Source organism: Nuphar pumila, chromosome 2 (assembly GCF_984573655.1).
Source record: "Nuphar pumila chromosome 2, dmNupPumi1.hap1.1, whole genome shotgun sequence".
NCBI classification, from domain to species: domain Eukaryota; kingdom Viridiplantae; phylum Streptophyta; class Magnoliopsida; order Nymphaeales; family Nymphaeaceae; genus Nuphar; species Nuphar pumila.
The window spans coordinates 78,342,040-78,362,908 of NC_143250.1; the positions used below are offsets into that span (position 1 = coordinate 78,342,040).

Genomic DNA, 20,869 nt, shown 5'->3' on the forward strand with positions numbered 1-20,869 from the left:
TATATACTTATATATATATATATATATAAATATATTGGTTACATGTATTTTAACAAGTATGCCGTGCAATTTTATCAGATCAGATTGGACAATTGACAAGTCAGACTGATCTTTCCTGATGCAAGTATCTTGGTTCAAATACACATACTTACACATCGTTATATTTATATATGCTCCTAAAACAAATAAAAAACACATGCATGTTCAAATTTCTCAACTACAACACCTTTATAGAAACTTTTAATAAAAAAAATTTGCATGCATAGAATACATTTTCATCACATATTTACACTCATCTAACGGTCCATAATATGGATCATTCATGGAAATCTATATACATCAAAAGCAAGCTCTAAATAAGCACTCTTACCACCAATAAAAATTCTGTTTTAGCATGTACATAATTTTATTTCATTAAAAAGGTGAAAAGAATCAAGAATACAACCATGGAGGAAGATCCATGCATCTTCCTTCATGTGTATTTACAAAAACATGGTTTTTGTTAAAATATTGTCTCTTTTAACTGTAAATTGAAATACCCATCAGGGGTATTTCAGCCCTTTTACTCAATAGGTGTCAGCCACCCTAATGGGCACATTTTTACTTTTTCTTTTTTTTATTTACTTTTGCCTTTTAAACCTTTTTCTTTTTACACTTTTTTTCTTTTTGACTGTTGTGAAAGGGACAACTCCATATAGCTGTTGGAGCTGCCCCAACAATCACAAATGTGACCATTGGGTGCAGCTCCAACAGTCATATTGAGTTGCACCCAGTGGCTTCTTTTTGCATTATAAATAGGCCTTAGTGGCCCTTGTAAACATATCCTTTTTTGTGAGAGCATATGCAATAACAATGCTTTTGTAAAGCCCCTCTTGGAAACTTATGAATTGAAGTTCATTTTGTTTCATGCTTTTGTGCATGTGTATCCGTGCCTTCGTGCACTTGTGAGTGTTCTCCTTTGTGCCTTTGTGCACTCTTTGTATTTTTTGTATTGTGGTGTTACACACAATCTCTTTTTGTAGAGATTTTCACATGGTATCAGAGCAAGGTTGTTTAGAGAAAGAAATTGGTGTTATTCTTCTCAATATCAAGTGCCTCGAAAAATGTGCCTTCAACTTTTTGGTGATTGGAGTGGAGACTCTTCTTCATTCAATATTTTAGAAGATTACTACAACAAGAAAGATTTAAAATCTTATTGTGGTACGTATTCTTTTCTTTCTTCTTTCCTCTCTAATGGGTGAGAAAGACTCCTATTTTTCTCTTGGTTTCAAGCTAAATGGCTCAAATTATCACGTGTGGGTCGGAAATATGGAAGCTCACATAAATGGAAAAGAGCTTTGGGGTTACATTCAAGGCTCGATTCCGGAACCAGAGCCTAAAATTACTTTGGGTAAAGAAGGGGAAATCAAAATCCTTGAGGGAGATGAAAAAACTAATGCTCTTGAGGAATATAGTAGGAAACATAAGGAATGAGAAATGAAGAATTTCAAGATCTTGTCTTGGATTTTCTCTTTCGTTGAGACAAGGATTAATGCCAGCATTATAAAGTTTAAAAATGCTTCTCAAGCGTGGGAGTATCTTGAGAAGATGTATACTTCTAGGGATTTGTCCTATAAGTATTATCTTCAAAAGAGAGCGTTAACTCTTGTTCAAGGTGATATGTCTATAAGAGAGTATTTTGCGAAACTCTCTTCAATTTGGGATGAGCTTGCCATGCTTGAACCCAAGTGGAGTGGAGAAGCCATAGAGCTTCGTCATAGAAGAAGACCGATTATTCAATTTTTTAAATGGGCTGAGGCTCGCGTTTGAGCAAATAAGATCTTTTCTCCTATCCTCTTTTACCTCTCCCTCTCTTGAAGATGTCTTAACTAAATTAAGTGGAAAGGAAACTCGTATGAGCATTAGCAAGCAAAATCCTAGTGTGCTTGCAATGTCCACAAATCAAGAAGAATGTGATGGTGTTAATGCCGTTTCTAGACCCGATAATAATTTAAGAACATATAGACCTCATCATTTTAAGAATCAAAATCAAGGTAATCAAGGAGGAATAAGAGATTATAGCAAAATCTTGTGTCACTTTTGCAAAGAACCGGGTCATATCAAACCGGTTTGCCCAAAATGGAAGAAACTTCTAGCAATGGCAACTACATCTCAACCATCCAAAGAGGAATCTTCAAAAGAAGCTCTATCTCTCAATCAAATTGTGGAGGCTCTTCAACCTCTTCTAAAGGAAGCTATTTCCGGTGCCGCCGTATCCACCGCTTCTCCTCCAGGTAAAACTTCTTGGCTCTTAGATTCGGGTGCATCCTTTCATATGACCCTAAACATTTCATCTCTTTCCGAGTATTCTAAAAATGTGTCACCTTCTTTTGTTTCGACCGCAGATGGTACTTCTCTCGAAATTAAGGGAATTGAAAATTTTAAAACCCAAAACTTCTTTATTCCAAAAATTAGACTTGTACCAAAATTAAATTTAAACTTTCTTTCTGTTTCTCAACTCACGGACCTTGGGTGTAACATTCAATTCTCATCTAATAAATGTTTAATACAGGATCACCAGTTCAGGAGATTGATTGGGGAAGACTCTAGGAAATGAGACTTGTACTATGTGGACTTTCTTCAAATTTCTAAAAACACCTTTTGTAATGTGGCCCAACATAAAGACATAAATGTTTGGCACAAGAGACTTGGTCATCCCAACATTACCAAGTTATCCTATCTACATTTTGTTAAAGATCTTTGTAAAAATACTTTCTCTTGTAATGATTGTATTCTTGGAAAAATGAGATGTATACCTTTTGAACCAAGAACTATGTTTAGTACTAAACCTTTTGAAATTATTCACTCGGATGTTTGGGGACCGACACCTGTCATATCCAAAGGTGGTTTTGCTTACTATGTGATTTTTGTGGATGATTTCTCACGATATTGTTGGATATATTTTCTCAAACATAAGCATGAAGTTTTTTCATGTTTTAAAACATATCATATGATGATCAAAAATCAATTTAATAGTAATTTAAATATATTTAGGACCGATTCCGGAGGTGAATATCTCTCTAATGAGTTTAAGAAATATCTTGAGGATTGTGGAATTGTCCATCAAAAATCGTGTCCTAAGACCCCACAACAAAATGGTTTGGCCGAAAGAAGCATAGGCATATCATTGAAACCACTAGAACCCTTCTCATTTCTCAAAATATTCCTAAAATTTTTTGGGCCGAAGCGGCTCTTGCTTCCGTCTATCTTATCAACCGACTTTCATCCAAAAATTTAGATAAAATTTCTCCCTTTGAGATTCTATATGAAAAAGAACCCGATTATAATAGGTTGAGAGTTTTTTGTTGTAAGTGCTTTGTTCTTACCGATAAAAATGATAAACTCTTATCAAAAGCCATTCCTTGTGCTTTCCTTGGCTATTCGGAAACTCAAAAAGGATTTCGTTGTTATGACTCTAAGAATGATAAATTATATGTTTCAAGGAATGTAACTTTTTTGGAAAATGATAGTGGTTTTGAAAAAAATGAATCTCATTTAGAAAATGCCGATTACTCCTTTCTTTATGACCTTTTATCTAAGGATGATGATATCTCTAGTGATGATGAATCAACATATAATAGTGAAAATGAAATGGTTGTGATCATCAATAACTCTAACCCTTCTACCCCTCAAGAAGAAAATGTATCTAGAGAACCCATCACTTATTCTCATAGAGATAGAAGCACCTTTAGGAGTGCTATTGAACTATATAGTGAACCTAGTGAAACTATTTCCACTCATGATTCTCATCCTAGGAGAACTGAAAGAACTAGAAGGACTCCCTCTAGATTCGTATCTTTTGATTCTTTCTCTCCTAAATATCGAGCTTGTTTGAGTGCCATTCACTCTTATTTTGAACCAAATTTTTTTTGAGAAGCCAAACAATGTACTGAATGGAGAGAAACCATGAAGAGTGAACTCAAAGCTCTTAAGAAAGCTAACACTTGGGAATTTCAATCTCTTCCCAATGGCAAGAAAATTATAGGATGTCGATGGGTGTTCAAGGTCAAGACTAAGAGTGATGGTTCTCTTGAAAGGTATAAGGTTCGTCTTGTAGCTAAAGGGTATAATCAAGAATATGGGATTGACTATGAAGAGACATTTGCTCCAGTAGCTCGTATGGTTACTGTCAGATGTCTTATCACCATTGCTTCAATTCGAAAATGAAATATTTACCAAATGGATGTCAAAAATGTCTTTTTAAATGAAGATCTTAATGAAGAAGTTTACATGGATGCTCCACCTGGTATGGAAATCCTTAAAAATAAAGTTCTTCGTCTTCGTAAAGCTCTTTATGGACTGAAACAAGCACCCAAGGCTTGGCACAATAAATTTAACAATGTAATGACTGAAAATGGTTTCACTTCATACTATACTGACACTGCATTGTTTGTTAAGAAATCTGATGCAGAGATTGTTATATTATTGTTATATGTTGATGATATGTTAATAACAGGTGATGATATCAAAGGAATCAAGAGCATTAAATCTATTTTGACTTCAAGATTTGAAATGTCAGACTTAGGATTTCTGACATTTTTTTGGAATCGAGGTTACCTATTCTCAGAGAGGCTATTTTTTGTCTCAAACTAAACTTGCTTGTGAGATTCTTGATAGATCAGGAATCACAGATGACAAGGTCTGCGAAACTCTTGAAATAGTAGATTCAAAGATGAAGATTGATGATGGGATTCTCCTAAAAGATCCCACACCTTACCGGCAACTGGTTGGATCCCTAACGTATCTCAGCATTACCGGGCCCGATATTTCTCATGCAGTACATGTTGCTAGTCAATTTCAACATGCACCTACTACAGTCCATATGAGCGTCATCCTTCGCATCATCAGATACATAAAGGGTACAATAAACAATGGAGTATTTCTATCTTCTACATTTGAATTAAGTTTAATTGCTTGTACTGACTCTGATTGGGGAGGTGACACAAATAACCGTCACTCCACCACTGCTTTCTGTATTTTTTTAGGTGAATCATTAATTTTTTGGAGTTGCAAGAAGCAACAAAAAGTATCGCTTTCATCCACCGAAGCTGAGTATAGAGCCATGGCATCTACTACTATGGAGATTGTTTGGATTCGCAACTTGTTGGAAGATATGAATATTCAAGTTCGAGGGCTCACAAAATTATGTTGTGATAATAAAAGTGCAATCTACATTGCCAAAAATCACACATTTCATGAGCGCACGAAGCATATCGAGATAGACTGTCACTATGTTTGTGAAGAATATTTAAGAAAAACCAGACCTTCCTTATGTTACATCAGAATATCAACTGACAAACTTCTTCACCAAGGCGCTGTGTTCTCCAAGATTTAACTTCCTTCTTGGCAAACTTTCGGTCGTGACACCCTAAGTTTGAGGGGGAGTGTTAAAATATTATGTCTCTTTTAACTGTAAACTGAAATACCCATCAGGGGTATTTCAGTCCTTTTACTCAATAGGTGTCAGCCACCCTAATGGGCACATTTTTACTTTTTCTTTTTTTATTTACTTTTGCCTTTTACACCTTTTTCTTTTTACACTTTTTTTCTTTTTGACTGTTGTGAAAGGGACAACTCCATATAGCTGTTGGAGCTGCCCCAACAATCACAAATGTGACCGTTGGGTGCAGCTCCAACAGTCATATTGAGCTGCATTCTGTGGCTTCTTTTTGCATTATAAATAGGCCTTAGTGGCCCTTGTAAACATATCCTTTTTTGTGAGAGCATATGCAATAACAATGCTTTTGTAAAGCCCCTCATGGAAACTTATGAATTGAAGTTCATTTTGTTTCATGCTTTTGTGCATGTGTATCCGTGCCTTCGTGCACTTGTGAGTGTTCTCTTTTGTGCCTTTGTGCACTCTTTGTATTTCTTGTATTGTGGTGTTACACACAATCTCTTTTTGTAAAGATTTTCACATAAACACCTTTTTCATAGATTTCCATCAAATTATTGCATGAAAATCTAATTTATATCAATTTCTCACTTGATTCAAGAGAAAAAACCCATACCATGAATAAAAACTTGAAGAAAAACGATGGTGGATGTTGAAAAACGTGGGTAAATGGTTGGAGATTGCCCAAACTCCTTATCTTCTTCCTCCTTTTTCCTCCCTTTATCTATCCTCCTTTTTTCCCTTCTCTTTCTCTTTTCTCTCTCTTTTTTGGGATCTTTTTATAGGCCCCATAGGGGAGGTCGCCCCTCCCTTTTTCTCCAGCCCTCTCTAAGAGAGTTTGCAAAAGATGAATCTCTCTCTCTCTCTCCCTTTGTTTCCTAATTTTTTTTAAACTCTTCCAAATGTTGACTTTTTTTTCAAAATTTTATTAAAAAGGAACTCTTAGTCTCTCAAATTCTCTTGAACTCTTCCATATGTGTTTAAGGGATCTTTCAAGAGTCCTAAACAAACCTCAAAATAAATTTTCGGAATTGCATTAAATTAATTAATTAATTATTTAATATTAAATTACAAATAAATTTCCAAAAGTTTTCAAAAATTACCAAATTAATGTTGGAGGCTTCTTAACATAAATAAACCTCAATTTAAAGGTTTTTGATGAATTTAAAGTTAGAAAAATCGTTGGGCATGAATTTGGATTTGGATCCAAATCCAAGATCCAAATCTATATCCGAAATCCAAATGAGTTTTAAACTGGATCAAATCCAGATTAATATGGGTCTTGGATAGGGTCCAAATCCATATTAATTTGGATCAAATCCCTCAGATCCGGTCTGATCCAAGTCCGGATCTGAACCGACAAACTGCTCAAATTTTGGAAAACACGATTTTCATCCCAACCGTGCCCGAATCAAGAAAAATAAAATATCGTTGCGCTCAGAATTCCGAGACGCATCCAACGACATATTATATGAATATAAAATTTTGAATTTCACCCAAAAATAACCCGAATTTTGCTTGAATTTAAAGGTAAAAAATAAAACTTTTTCTCATGTTTCGATTGGTTCGTTTAGACCCAGTTGATGAGACCTGGGTCAAACCCAAACTCGAAAATATCAATCTAAAATCGAGGTTCAAATGATTTTTCTCCCAAACTTAGCCAAAATTTCAAAAATCTCATATTTAACTAAGTATGAAAATACGTGATATTACACATACAATATCGGATGTCGTGGTAGCCATGACGCGATATTCAGCTGCAATTGATGACAAAGAAACTTATTGCTGCTTCTTGCACTTTCAAGACACTAATGCATCTATAAAGATACAAAAACCAATGGTTGAATATCTATCATTAAGATCTCATCCCCAATCAGAGTTAGTATATATATCACACAAGTATAAAATTAATTCAAACATAAAATGAGAAAAAAAAGAGAGTTTAGATCTGGATTATGTATGAATCTATATTAGGATCCATATTAAAAATATTTTTTTATCTTAAAAAAAATGAAAAAAAGAGTTTGGGTTTGGATTATGTATGGATCCATATTACCATCCATTTATATAAATTTTTTTTAACTTCATCGACCAGATTTGGACTTGTCCAAACCTGGTCAACGAAGCCTCCTTATAAAAAGGGGAAGGGTGTAACCCTAGTGTAACGACCCCAAAAATCATCCTGAATATCTAGATTTTTTTTAAAGATCTTTATATAAGAATGAAAAATACATCACAAGGATCCAGGGCACATCACAGATTCGAAACCCACGTTCCGCCATCAAACCAACCATCTACTCTAAACCATTGTTGAAACAAAATAGTTCAAAACTCTTAATTAAAATTTAATAAACTTCAAATTAAGTTCATAATTTTTTTTCATTCAACTCATTTTGTTTAGAAAAAGAACACCTTATAATCTCTAGATTTGTCCTCTCCAGCACCAGTCCTGCCATCACGCCACTCAGCTATGTCTGAGTCTCATTACCTGGAAAATATGAAACAACCAGGTGAGAACCACAGTTCTCGTATGAAATTTTACATAATTCAACAACAATAGCATAAATCATAAATTTAAGAAACATCAACCTCAGAAAATGTTACGGTACATAAAACAATGCATATATGCTTGCAATCACATAAGGTACACAAATCAATGCATAATGCATACAACAACTTTTATCTTCCTTTTTGACACTTACTTTTGAATGCATAAGCATGTTACTTGCAATCAATTTAAGTTTACTCCCGACCCTTATATGGGTACTGTTCATAGGCAAAAACTGAACTTTGCAATCCCAGGGTGTATTTTTCACATACACAATTATATTTTATTAACCTGGTATGAACATGTTTCTTGGGGCGACCTCGGGTGCATACCTTAGGCAACAACTTTCTTGGTATACCAATAACGCTTAACGGCTGAAGCCGAACCACACCATTCTCGTGTTTTAATGGTAGAAAAAGTTCTCTACTATTGTGACTTAGGACACAAGCCCCAATATCGTGCTCTTGAAGAAAACCACACCACGGAGTTCAGTACCACCATGTCCCCCACAACAGCCATCCAAGGATACCACCTTCTTAGAGGGCAACTAAGAAGCAAAATTAACACACTTTTTGGGTATCTTTTACATCTTTAACTTTCATGCATTTTTTTCATATAGAACGGTTTTGGATCCACAATATTCATAGCATGCACTCATGCCACATGAGCTCAAACATGTATATCATCTCATGCATCATCAGATTGGGCTATCTCCCCGTTCGGACACAACAGTTTACCCATCATGTGCCAATATATGCAAATACATGCCATTCATCATATGTATTATAACAAAATTTAAACTTTACATTCAATATATTTTTTACAAAAGATTGCACTAGCACACTGTCTGAATAAGCCTACGTGCTACTCAATAGCATGCCACAAATTCATCTTGTCCACCTCTTGAACCATCACATGCATTCAAACCAAAAACAATTTACTCTTAAGACTGATAATGCAGAAATTAACCTCACGTAGAAAATTTATCATAAATCGCACAAAATGATTTAGGCTCTGGGATTTTAACAAAAGGTTTTTATATATGTTAATTACATACCCTCAAGAACCCATACCTTAACTCATTACAGATTAGGAATAAAAATTTATATAACACAGACTGTTTTCTGATCACAAAAAAAAATTGTCCAAGTCTATCTCTCATAAAAAATTAGTGATAAATCGTCCAGGAAGAATTAGATGTTGAGATTTTGTAACAACCCCAACTGACCCTCGAAAATAGTAGAAATTTTTTTTTTTAAATATTTGCAGAAACTCTCCTAAGGATCCGGGGCATATCACAAATTTAATATACCAAACCACAAACCATTCCATGCATTGAATGACTTTGAAGTAATAAATCAAACTTTATTAATTAATCAAAAAGTCGAGAAGGTCTAAGAATATCAAAATCAATTATATCAAATTCATGACATATGTCAGAACCCAAACACCATCACAAGCCTCGTAGCCTCCACCTAGCCAGTCAAAGACATCACTGAATATTTGTGCCTATAAAACAATTTTAAGAAAATGGGTAAGAACCAAAGTTCCCGTACGAATTCCTCTAAAAATCTAAACAGTAAAGGAAATAATATAAACAAATTCATGCATAAATTTCAGAGGAATATCATAAGTAACAATTTATTACAATCAACTTACCATTCAAACATTCAACCAAGTATCATTTAGAATCAAATATGCAAAGATGCATGAACTAATGTTGAACAGTAAAATATGCATAATTTAATGCACATGCATGAATAACTTATTAAGTTATTTATCAGAGTTGTTTTTGCATGCATGCCCCTATTTAAATACACACAAGTTTAATTTTCACTTTTCCTTAAACCCGCGTATAATCAAAATGACTTTGTTAAATATATAAATAAATAAATAAATATATATATATATATATAATTCCTTTGTATTGCTTGATAGGGGCATTTTGGTCTTTTTACTTGTACAATAGGTTGTTTATTAGAAACAACTTATTCTTCTTTTTTTATTTTTTTACCTTATTTTATTTCTTCTTTTTGAGCATTAGGGCCCCAACGGTCATAAATACGACCGTTGGGAGCTCCTAATGGCTCTCTCCTTTTTTTTTATATATATAGGGGTGTTCCCCTTTCATTTGTATAGAGTTCTCTCACTCATATTCTCAATAATATTTATCTTTTTTGCCTTTTGGCATTATCCCTTTGTGGATTTATGTGTGCACTTAAAGTGCTTGTATACTCTCTTTGTTTTGTCCATTGTTGGATTTGTAAGTGTTCTACACTTGATATTTGTATTTCCGCTTACTTCGTTACATGGTATCAGAGCCATTTGGATTCTCTTGATCTTGGAAGCTTTTCTTGTGGTGTTCAAAGATCGTGACAACGGTACTATCACTTTCTTTGTCTTAATATTTTTCTTATCGTCATGGAGTATGAATCAAGCGTGGAGTTCTCCTTCAAACTTAATGGATCAAACTACTTGATGTGAGCATCGACTATGGAAAATCATCTTAAAGGGAAGAAACTTTGGGGCTTTGTGATGAGAACCTCTCTTGAACCATCATTGAAGCTCACCAAAATCGAAGAAGGTGTTGAAAAAGCTCTCATTGGAGATGATCGTCTTAAAGCCATTCATGATCATCAAATAAAGGTAGAAGATTGGAAAAGTAACCACGCTAAGATTTTGGCATGGTTTATAAACAATGTTGACATAAGAATATGTGCCAACATTGCTAAGTTTAGAAGAGCTAATGAAGCTTGGTTCCTCCTTAAGGGTATATATACCCAAAAAGATCTTGCTAGACAATATTTTTGTCAAGAAAAAATTAAATCCACTAAAGGGACATGTGTGTCCGTGATTACTTTAGTACTTTGTCCCCTCTTTGTTATGAATTAGCTATTCTTGAGCCTAAATGGGTGGCTCCCAAAGATATTGAAATGAGAAATGAGCAAATTGAAAAAGAGCATTTTTTTTCAATTTCTTTATGGTCTAAGACCGAAATTTGAAAAAGTGAGGGCATCTCTTCTTCGTAAGAGCAAGGCTATGCCTATTGAAGATGCTTTTGCCGAAGTATGCAAAGAAGAAACCCGTCTTGACATAACTCATAAGAATGATGATATTTTAACCGTTACTAAGCCGGGTTCCAATGTAAAAACCTATAAGCCACCTCAGTTTGCAAAACCTAATAACTATGTAAATGGACCTTCCTGTAACCACTATTATAATTGGGTCAATTTCCATACTTATTAGGTTTTGCAAAGTGAGGTGGCTTATAGGTTTTTACCAGAGTTACCAGTCGAGGAAACGGGAGCGGGAAGCGATACGGGAAGCGGGAGCGGGAAGCGAGGCACTTTCAAAAATTTAGGAAGCGGGGAAGCGTGGGACCACTTAGAAGAAAAGTCCGAACCATCTCGGAAGTGACCTAGGAAGCGAACCGGAAGCGAGGGGAAAGCGAAAAAATGAAAAAATGGGGAAGCGAGGGGGAAGCGTGCTTCACATTTATGGGAAGCGCGTTTCCCATAAAAGGGAAACGCGCTTCCCATAAAAGGGAAGCGTGCTTCCCAAAAAAGGGGGACGCTTCTCCTCACGCTTCGGAAGCGCGATGTTTCGCGCTTCCGAAGCATGCTTCGGGGAAGCGCACTTCCCCTTTTGCCTAGGCGCTTCCGGTAACTCTGGTTTTTACATTGGAACCCAGCCTAGTAACAATCAAAATATCATCATTCTTATGAGTCATGCCAAGACGGGTTTCTTCTTGGCATACTTCGGCAAGAGCATCTTCAATAGGCATAGCCTTGCTCTTACGAAGAAGAGATGCTCTCACTTGTTCAAATTCCGGTCTTAGACCATAAAGGAATTAAAAAAAGTGCTCTTTTTCAACTTGCTCTCTTCTCATTTTAATGCTTTCGAGAGCCACCCATTTAGGTTTAAGAAAAGCTAATTCGTCCCAAAGAGGGGACAAAGTACTAAAATAATCACCGACACACATGTCCCCTTGTTTAGTGGATCTAGCAAGATCCTTTTGGGTATACATACCCTTAAGGAAGAACCAAACTTCATTAACTCTTCTAAACTTAGCAATGTTAACACAAATCCTTATGTCAACATTGTTCATAAACCATGCCAAAATCTTAGCGTGGTTACTTTCCCAATCTTCTACCTTTACTTGATGATCATGAATGGCTTTTAGGCGATCCTCCCCAATGAGAGTTTTTTCAACACTTTAATTTTGGTGAGCTTCAATGATGGTTCAAGAGAGGTCCCCATCACAAAGCCCCAAAGTTTCTTCCCTCTAAGGTGATTCTCCATAGCCGATGCCCACATCAAATAATTTGATCCATTGAGCTTGAAGAGCACTCCACCCTTGATTCATGCTCCATGTTGATAAGAGAAAGATTGAGAAGAAGAGAGTGATAGTACTTTTGTCATGATTTTTAAATACCACAAGAAAGACTTTCAAGATCAAGATAACCTAAATGGCTCTGATACCATGTAATGAAGTAAGCGGAAATACAAATATTGAGTATAGAACACTTACAAGTCCAACAAAGGACAAGAAATAAAAAGCGTAAATAAGCACTTTAAGTGCACATACATAAATCCACAAAGGGATAATGCCAAAAGGCAAAAAACATAAATATTATTGAGAATGAGAGAGAAAATTACTTACAAATGAAGGGGGGGGGACCCCTATATATATACAAGAAAAGGTGAGGGAGCCCTTGGGAGCTCTCTACACTTGGAGTCGTTGGGGAGCTCCCAATGGTCATAAATATGACCGTTGGGGGCCCCAACGACTCCAATGGTGGGGTCTCCAAGGTACCTAAAAAAGAAAGATAAAAAAGATAAAAATAAAAATAAAAATAAAAATGAAAATGAAAAAATAAGTTGTTTCTAATAAACAACTTATTGTACAAGTGAAAAGACAAAAATACTCCTATCGGGCAATACATCTGAATTACATAAACTTATATATATATTTTAACAGAAAATACATATTCCAATCATAATCATGTACATGATCATCTTCATGTACGCAAATCGGCTATGCAAAAATGTTTCAAAGTGCCGATCAGATTTATGTACATACTCAATTTTTATGTAGACAATCAACTATGCAATAAATTTACCACTGCTGGTCAGATTCATGTACATGATCAGAATCATGTACTTTATCGACCACTCAAAAAGTAAATAGATCACAGTCGGTCTAATCCATGTACATGATCATGTACATCGATCAGCCTGTCATAGATTAACATATTCATAGCTAAGCTGATCCATGTACATGATCAGTTTATGTACATGGGTTGGCCAGCCACTCATAATCAAACATAAACATCAAGAAAAGATCAGTTGGTCATAATTTAAACATCTCAATCAACTGGTCTGATCTATGTACATGGGTCGGCTAGACCTGAATATACATGTCAAATAGGATGGTCTGATCCATGTACATGTTTAGAATCATTTACATGGGTTGGCCGGACCTGTCCAAACGTGTAGACAACTATTGGGCTGATCCATGTACATGATTAGAATCTTGTACATGGGTCGGCCAGACTAAAATAACCATGTAAGCAACATGCTGACTGATCCATGTACATAATCAAAATCGTGTACATGGGTCGGCCAAACCTGTACAAACATGTACACAACTGCTGACTAATCCATTTACATGATTAGAATCATGTACATGGGTCGGCCATGCTGAAAAAAATCATGTTAACAACATGCTGGTTGATCCATGTATATGAGTTGGCCAGACCTACACAAACATATACACATCTGCTGGCTGATCCATGTACATTATCAGAATCATGTACATGGGTTGGCTAGGCTGAAAGTATCATGTTAACAACATGCTAGTTGATCCATGTACATGATTAGAATCATGTACATGGGTCGGCCAGGCTGAAATAATCATGTTAACGGCATGCTGGCTGATCCATGTACATGATCAGAATCATGTACATGGGTCGGTCAGGCTGAAATAGACATGTATACAGCATGCTGAAAATACCATGATTAGAACTAAATATTCATATGCATATTTCATAATAAATTAAGAATTCTAATTAGGAAGGTTTCCTTGGGTAATTAGGAGATCTCTTGAGGAAAGCTTTAAAGAGAGTCCTTCATCCCTCTCTTCCATATGCTCCCTATTTTTCTCTCTTTTCCTTACTCTCTCTCTCCCTCTTCTTTCTTCCTCCCCAACTCTCCTCTTTGGAGAACACCATTGACGTCTTGTATAGCTGTATCTCCATTAAAAGTACAATTGTGATATAGGGAGTTGATCAAAGAAAACAATTTTGATAAAATCATACGCCATAGATGGTCTTGTCACCATAAAGAATGGGGCAATAGTGATCATAGAATTCGGGAAATTTGAAGAAGAGTTAGGTCCAAGGTTCTTGTTTCATTGTGATATTCCCTGCTTCTTCTTGCGTATGCATTAGGTTTTTCTCTCCTATTCAGTTGATGGAATTGAAGCATTGGAAGCTATTGACATAAGATTGGAGCTCTAGGAAACAAAAGAAAAGAAAGGGTTAGTTGTGCCCATTGTCATCACAATTGCCTCTTAAGGAAAAGGTTTTCATATAGCCAGTTGTTGTTTGTTTGTGATATGCTAAAGCAGAACCCATATATATATATATATATATATATATATATATATATATATAGAGAGAGAGAGAGAGAGGTGTTAAAGTCTTTTAGACACATTTTTGGCTAGGTATGGGCATTGGGCCGACTCACTATCAGGACAAAATTTCTGTGTTGACTTGCAGAGGCATGTCTCCCAATCCACAACTCATCTGAGTCTGGGATTTGAACTGTGGTTACTTCCATATGTATGGAACTTCCCCACAATTTTTCAGGATTTATGGGTTTACGGTTTGAGACAAACGAATTTATCATTCTAACTGGTCGGATCAAAATATACAAAACAAAATATAGTTTTTCATGAATCCACTAATAACTTTATGATTTCAATAAGAACATTAAGAAAAAAACTATCCAACGGTTTTAAATCCATCAAGAACACATCAGATTCATACATACAAATATTTAATCATGTTGTAAATATAGAAATACAACACATAACATGAATCTAACCCGAAATCTCCCATTTTTCATGAGAGAACATGTTTTTCTCTATACTACGAATCAAAATTCTTTTTACGAAAGGAATAAAATTAATCCAACCTAAATCCTCTCTACATAATCCATAAAAACAAGGTTTAATGGTTGATGGGTCTATGTTGAACTCCATACATGCTGAAAAACGTAAAAATCTTGTACCTTAATGCAGTTTTGTTCATAGGGAATTGTTTCTTAATGCAACGATGTCCTCCACAAGGCTGACCGATCCTCCTTCACCCTTGCTCTCCCTCTCCCAACGTTGATCGCTCTCTTCCTCTCTCTCTCTTAAAAATGTGAGTAGTGATCTCTCTCAAAAACTTGAATGGGAAAATAAAAACGCTCAACCCCTCTTAAATAGAGGAGGCTGGGTCTCCTAACTAGGAATCCTAACCAACCTCTTCTAGAGAGCTCTTTAGGAGAAGCTCCTCTTGGAGTTTCCAAAAAATGTCACTTCTTAAAAAAAATCCCTAGTCTTTTAGAAGTTCTCAATAAAATAAAGTCCTAATCTAGATTTACCTTTTCACTAATTTTCTTTTAAAAATTGGACTCCTCAAGTGGTCCCATGCATGGACTATGGATCTTCTCCATTAGGTTCATGATCCACCCTAGGATCTAATGTATAATACTAACCCCTTTATTAAATAAATAATGATTAATTATAATGAGCCTATACCTATAATTTTTTTGAAATAAAAGCATTCATATAAAAGATCTTATTAATTAACAAAAAATTCTTGTATATGGGGTTCTATTTCATAAAGTGTTTGAAATATAGCATGTGGTGCATATGATATGTTAATATGCATGTATTTATAGTTAATTGCAGTATGCCATGATTGCACATATAATTTGTCATGTGTGTGATGCATAATAACAAACGTGTATATTGGTTCTAAAAGCATGGACCTAAGACACATAGTGTGGGTGGACAACCTAGATACACTAACCTGTTGGCGATTTTCGGGCGGAATTAGTCGCTGAAATTGCAGGATGATGGATCATATTAGTGGTTTCAGGCGGAATTAGTCGTTGAACCTGCGTGATCGGACTTTCTTAGCCTACCTTGGAGAGGACAATGGTACAACTTGAACCATGTTTTTCTTTGTGGGCGAAAGGTCTTATTGTTCTCCAGTGCACGGAGTTAGGGGGCCAGACTACCTAAACAAGTTTTAGGCGGTATGTTCATGTCTCTGCAGAGTTCAGATTTATCCTTTTTGTAGCCACTAGTGAGTTTCTCTCGGCATTGGACCGCTCTCAGGTGGGTGTAGCTCAGCCAGTCACTCGATTTTAATTAAAATGCATTGAATAATATACACCGAGTGGTTTGGACAAGGTTATGGGGCTCTTTGGCATACTTATTGAGTTGTTAAAAAGTGAAACAATGCATTAGTTGAGTAGGGATACTTTACAGATATTGCATGAATAATCATAATTGCATTCGTGTTTAAAGCATGTGCTTGCTTATGTGATATTTATCTGTGACATATCTGAATATCATGTTTCCTGAATTTGACTGTTTGATTGAATGCTTATGATTATCAACTGCATGTGCATGCTTTGTGTTATGTATATATGCCTTATTGATGTGTTTTCCTACGGAGACTGACTGTAGAAGTCTAACCCCATATTTTAAAATCAATAGATACAAATCAACATATATAGATAGTTGAGTTGGATCAGTTGCAGAATGCTTGCAGGAGTGCCATACGAACCAACTATTGATCTCTGAGAGACTTTTTGGATTTTTATATTTGATTAATTCATTTAATTTAGACTCATAAACAATTGCTTGATGGAATAAATGGATTGATTTATTATGGTTTGGTGGTGACGTTTTTACCTACCAGTAACTCACTTAAAATGTTTAACCGGTTTCAAAATAATATTTTCGTTGTGATTTCGAAACAATCGGGTTTTATCAATTGGTCATCCTATCCCAAATGTTGTTCTAGGAAGCTATTAAACGTTGGTGTTTGTGCAGACTTACTCCTTAGGGCTTGAATCGGTTAAGGCAATGCCATTAATGAAACTTCGCATTTCAAAAAAAAAATTACGTAATTTTGGGTTAAAATTTTGGGGCGTTATAACCCATACTGACTTTAATTGGGGTGGTAACCCCAATGATCGTATTTCTACTACTAGTTATTGTATTTATCTTAGAAAATCATTAATTTTTTGGAGATGTAAGAAACAATAAAAGTTGTTGTCTTCCATGGAAGCTTAGTATAGGGTGATGGCCTCAACTACAACTGAACTTGTCTGGTTAAGAAGTCTGCTCAAAGATATGAGAGTCATCATCTCTATTCCTTCGAAGCTGTGTTGTGACAACAAGAGTGTCATCTTCATTGCTAGCAACAACACCTTCCATGAATGAACAAAGCACATCGAGATGGACTATCATTATGTTTGAGATGAATTTTTGTATGGTACCATTCAACTGCCATATGTCACTTTAGAGTATCAGCTTGCAAATTTCTTTACCAAAGCTTTGTCATCCCCCGATTTCTACTTTCTCCTAAGAAAACTCTTGGTGATCTCACCGTTAGTTTGAAAGAGTGTGTTAAAATATATATATATATATATATATATATATATTTTTATGAATGTCTTTTGTAATGCTCATTGGTGGCAATTTAGTCTTTTTTCTATATAAATAGACATCCACTAGAGATATTTTTGCCTTTTTTCTTTCTTTTTCTTTTTTTTTCTCATTTGTTTAGGGGTAAGAGGGTCTATCCCATAGAGTTGTTGGGATCTTCCCCAACGGTCACATTTGTGACCTTTGGGGAGGTCCCAACAACTCTATGGGATTCCCCCTTACTCCCTTTTATGTATAAATAAGAGACCTTTGCCTCCCTTGTTTTCTATGCTTCCAAGAGCATTTCAATAGATCATTCTTTATATTTTTAAGCTCTTTCTCCCTACATTGTGTGTTTGGTGCCTAGCCCTTTGTGGCTTATTGTATTTTGCTCATTAGTGGTTTCTTGTTTATGTGTTTGTGCATTTGTTGTAGTCACTTTGTGACATTGTTCTTTGCATTAGTGTTTCATTACATGATCTTCTATTTTGTTCTCTTGTAGATTCTTAAAGATGATACAGGTTAAGAAAGAAATTTTATTTGTGATGCATCATATCAAGATGGAGATAGTCAATGAAGACATTTGATGAAAATTATTAATGGAGACTTGGATTTTTCCCTTTGTTTTGTATTTTCAAACTTTCGATAATCACACCGTAAGTTTGAAGGACAGTGTTAAAATATATTGATTCATATATATGAGTGTACATGTATATATTATATAATTTTAATTTGTTTTTCTCTTTGTAATAGGTAATACCTATAGGGATATTGTGGTAATTTTGTACATGTAATAGGCTCTGCCCTTTAGGGGAAGAATGGTAATTCTGTACATAGGCTCTGCCCTTTATAGGCAGAACTGACATTTTTTTTTTGTCCTTTATAATTTTGTAAAAATCCATTTTGTCTTTTAGTCAGTATAGCTGTTGGGAATCTTCAATAGCTATATTCAGTTTTGTCTTTTAGTTGAATATTAAAGCCTTTTCCCTTGGCTCTCTTGTTTGTATATAAATAGGGACATGTTCCATTCTATGTCACATGGGTGCGGGTGCGGGTGCGGGTGCGACACGGGTGCGGCACAATTTTAAAATTTTTGGACACGGGGACTCGGCAAAAAAATATATATATATATATATATATATATATATATATATATATAATTTTATTTTATTTTATTTTTTAAATGCCACAGGTGTCTGTGCACAGTCACAGACTGTGACTGTGCACTGTGCACAGTCACAGACTGTGCACAGTGCACACTGCAAAGACTGTGCACTGTGCACAGTCACAGACTGTGCACAGTCTGTGACTGTGCACACTGCAAAGACTGCACAGTCACAGTGCCTTTTTTATATATATTTTTTTAAATAAAAAATATAAAAAATTAGTTTTTTAGGGACATTTTTGGACTCGGTCAAAGTTGACCGAGTCCAAAATGTGGACGGACTCGGCCTGGACTCGTTGACCGAGTCCGACTCGGCGTTGACCGAGTCCGACTCGGCGTTGACCGAGTCCGGGCCGAGTCCGAAGCCGCACCCGAGTCCGCACCCGTGTCGGGGCGTGTCGACTCGGGTGCGGCACCTCCTTAGCCGAGTCCGTGTGACATAGGTTCCATTAGATGTAATGCTTTCTTAAGCGTTCTATCTCAATAAATATTATTATTTTTTTATATTTTGTTCTTTTGTGTATGCTCTTTGATGCCTCTTATGATCTCATGTATTAGTCATTGATTGGCTTTGTATTGTCCTTTTGTGGACTTGTGCTTGTGCACATTTAAGCTCTTTGTGGCCATTATATGCGCTTAGGTGCTTTTGTATTGTCCCTTGTAGGACTTGTTGTTGTGCTTATGCACATTGTTTTCGTTTGTCAGTTTATTAGATGTAGGTGAACTTGAATTTTGTGGGATAGCATGAATTTTAAGTTGCTTCTGGGGCTATTGATTGCAATAGAAGTAATCATGAAATTGAATCTCTTGAAATCATCATTATTAGAAAAGGAGCACACATATTTGTGAAGTTCACTGCATATGTTCAATCTTATTCAAATGTTGATCATTGTAAGTGAATATTCTGATTCTAGCTTCTGTCCAGTACCTACTTTAAGCCTTACTGGCAAAACCCATTTTTTCACAGTTTTTAGAGCCTAGTTGTAATTCTTATTTGTTCTTGGCTGTTAATGCGAACAGTTGGCACTCTTTAAATTGCTTCAAATTTTAATGCAGAATGGAGCACTATCTGAAGCAATCCGTGTTTGGAAAAGCAATTTTGACAAGGAGTTCCAAGGTGTGGAGGAGTGCCCAATCTGTTACAGTATTATACACACATCAAATCATAGCCTTCCACGTCTTGCCTGCAAGACGTGCAGACACAAGTTTCACTCAGTATGCCTCTACAAATGGTTCTCTACATCCCACAAGTCCACATGCCCGCTATGTCAAAGTCCATTCTAACAATCATCTTTCGTTGACCCCTTTTGCATTGACATGAAAAAGGTCCAATCTATTTGAATTTGCTGGAATTACAGGAAGTGAACATTACCAAGGTTGATGTTTCCAAAATGGTTAGTCTGGATTCAATGCATCATATAGCATATTGATGTCGTGTATAAAAATTAAAATTGGCTTTAATGATGTATGTTTTTCCAGTTATTGCATCCAAGCTATTTGCAGTTCAGTAAGAATGTTGGGTCTTCCAATCTATAATTTAGTGTGTGAACGGATCAATGAAGTCGGCAATTGTCCTAGTGATGATCCACATGCTAGCGAGCTGATGTCTATTATCTTTCTAGTATTTTCTTGTAGCGTTTTTTGTTTTCTTCTTTTTGCTGATTCTGAATTTTAAAAGATTGATTTTAAAGCAGTTAATGCAATAAAACATAATGATACCAAATCTGATGCCAAGCTGTTTACGTCAAGAGTATTGTCTGTTTTAATAGTCTTAATTTTTTTTTAAAGTAAAAAGTTTAACTATAGCTTGAAAATAAAAATTTTATCAACAAATGCATAAAATAACAAATAGAGTTGGCTCATCTTGACATTAGCGTGATGTCATTGTGTTCCAGGAACAAGCATCACTTTTATTCCGACGGAGATGGCACATGCACCGGTGCAAATGAGAGGACCACTTCTGTCGCATAAGTGATTCTTCTTGAATCTGTGTAAACAGGAGGCTTT

General features: G+C 35.6%; 1 protein-coding gene across 2 annotated transcripts in view; it reads left to right on the forward strand.

The window, feature by feature from the left end:
* LOC149845791 (HEAT/U-box domain-containing protein) overlaps window positions 1-20,344 on the forward strand; it is a 173,375-nt gene extending 153,031 nt beyond the window's left edge. For both annotated transcript variants that reach the window (XM_089996005.1, XM_089996006.1), the window contains exon 17: window positions 19,919-20,344. In XM_089996005.1, coding sequence (XP_089852131.1) covers window positions 19,919-20,146 — 228 coding nt within the window. In that variant the 3' untranslated portion in view covers window positions 20,147-20,344. The remainder of the gene's footprint in view (window positions 1-19,918) is intronic.
* Window positions 20,345-20,869: the final 525 nt, after the last annotated feature.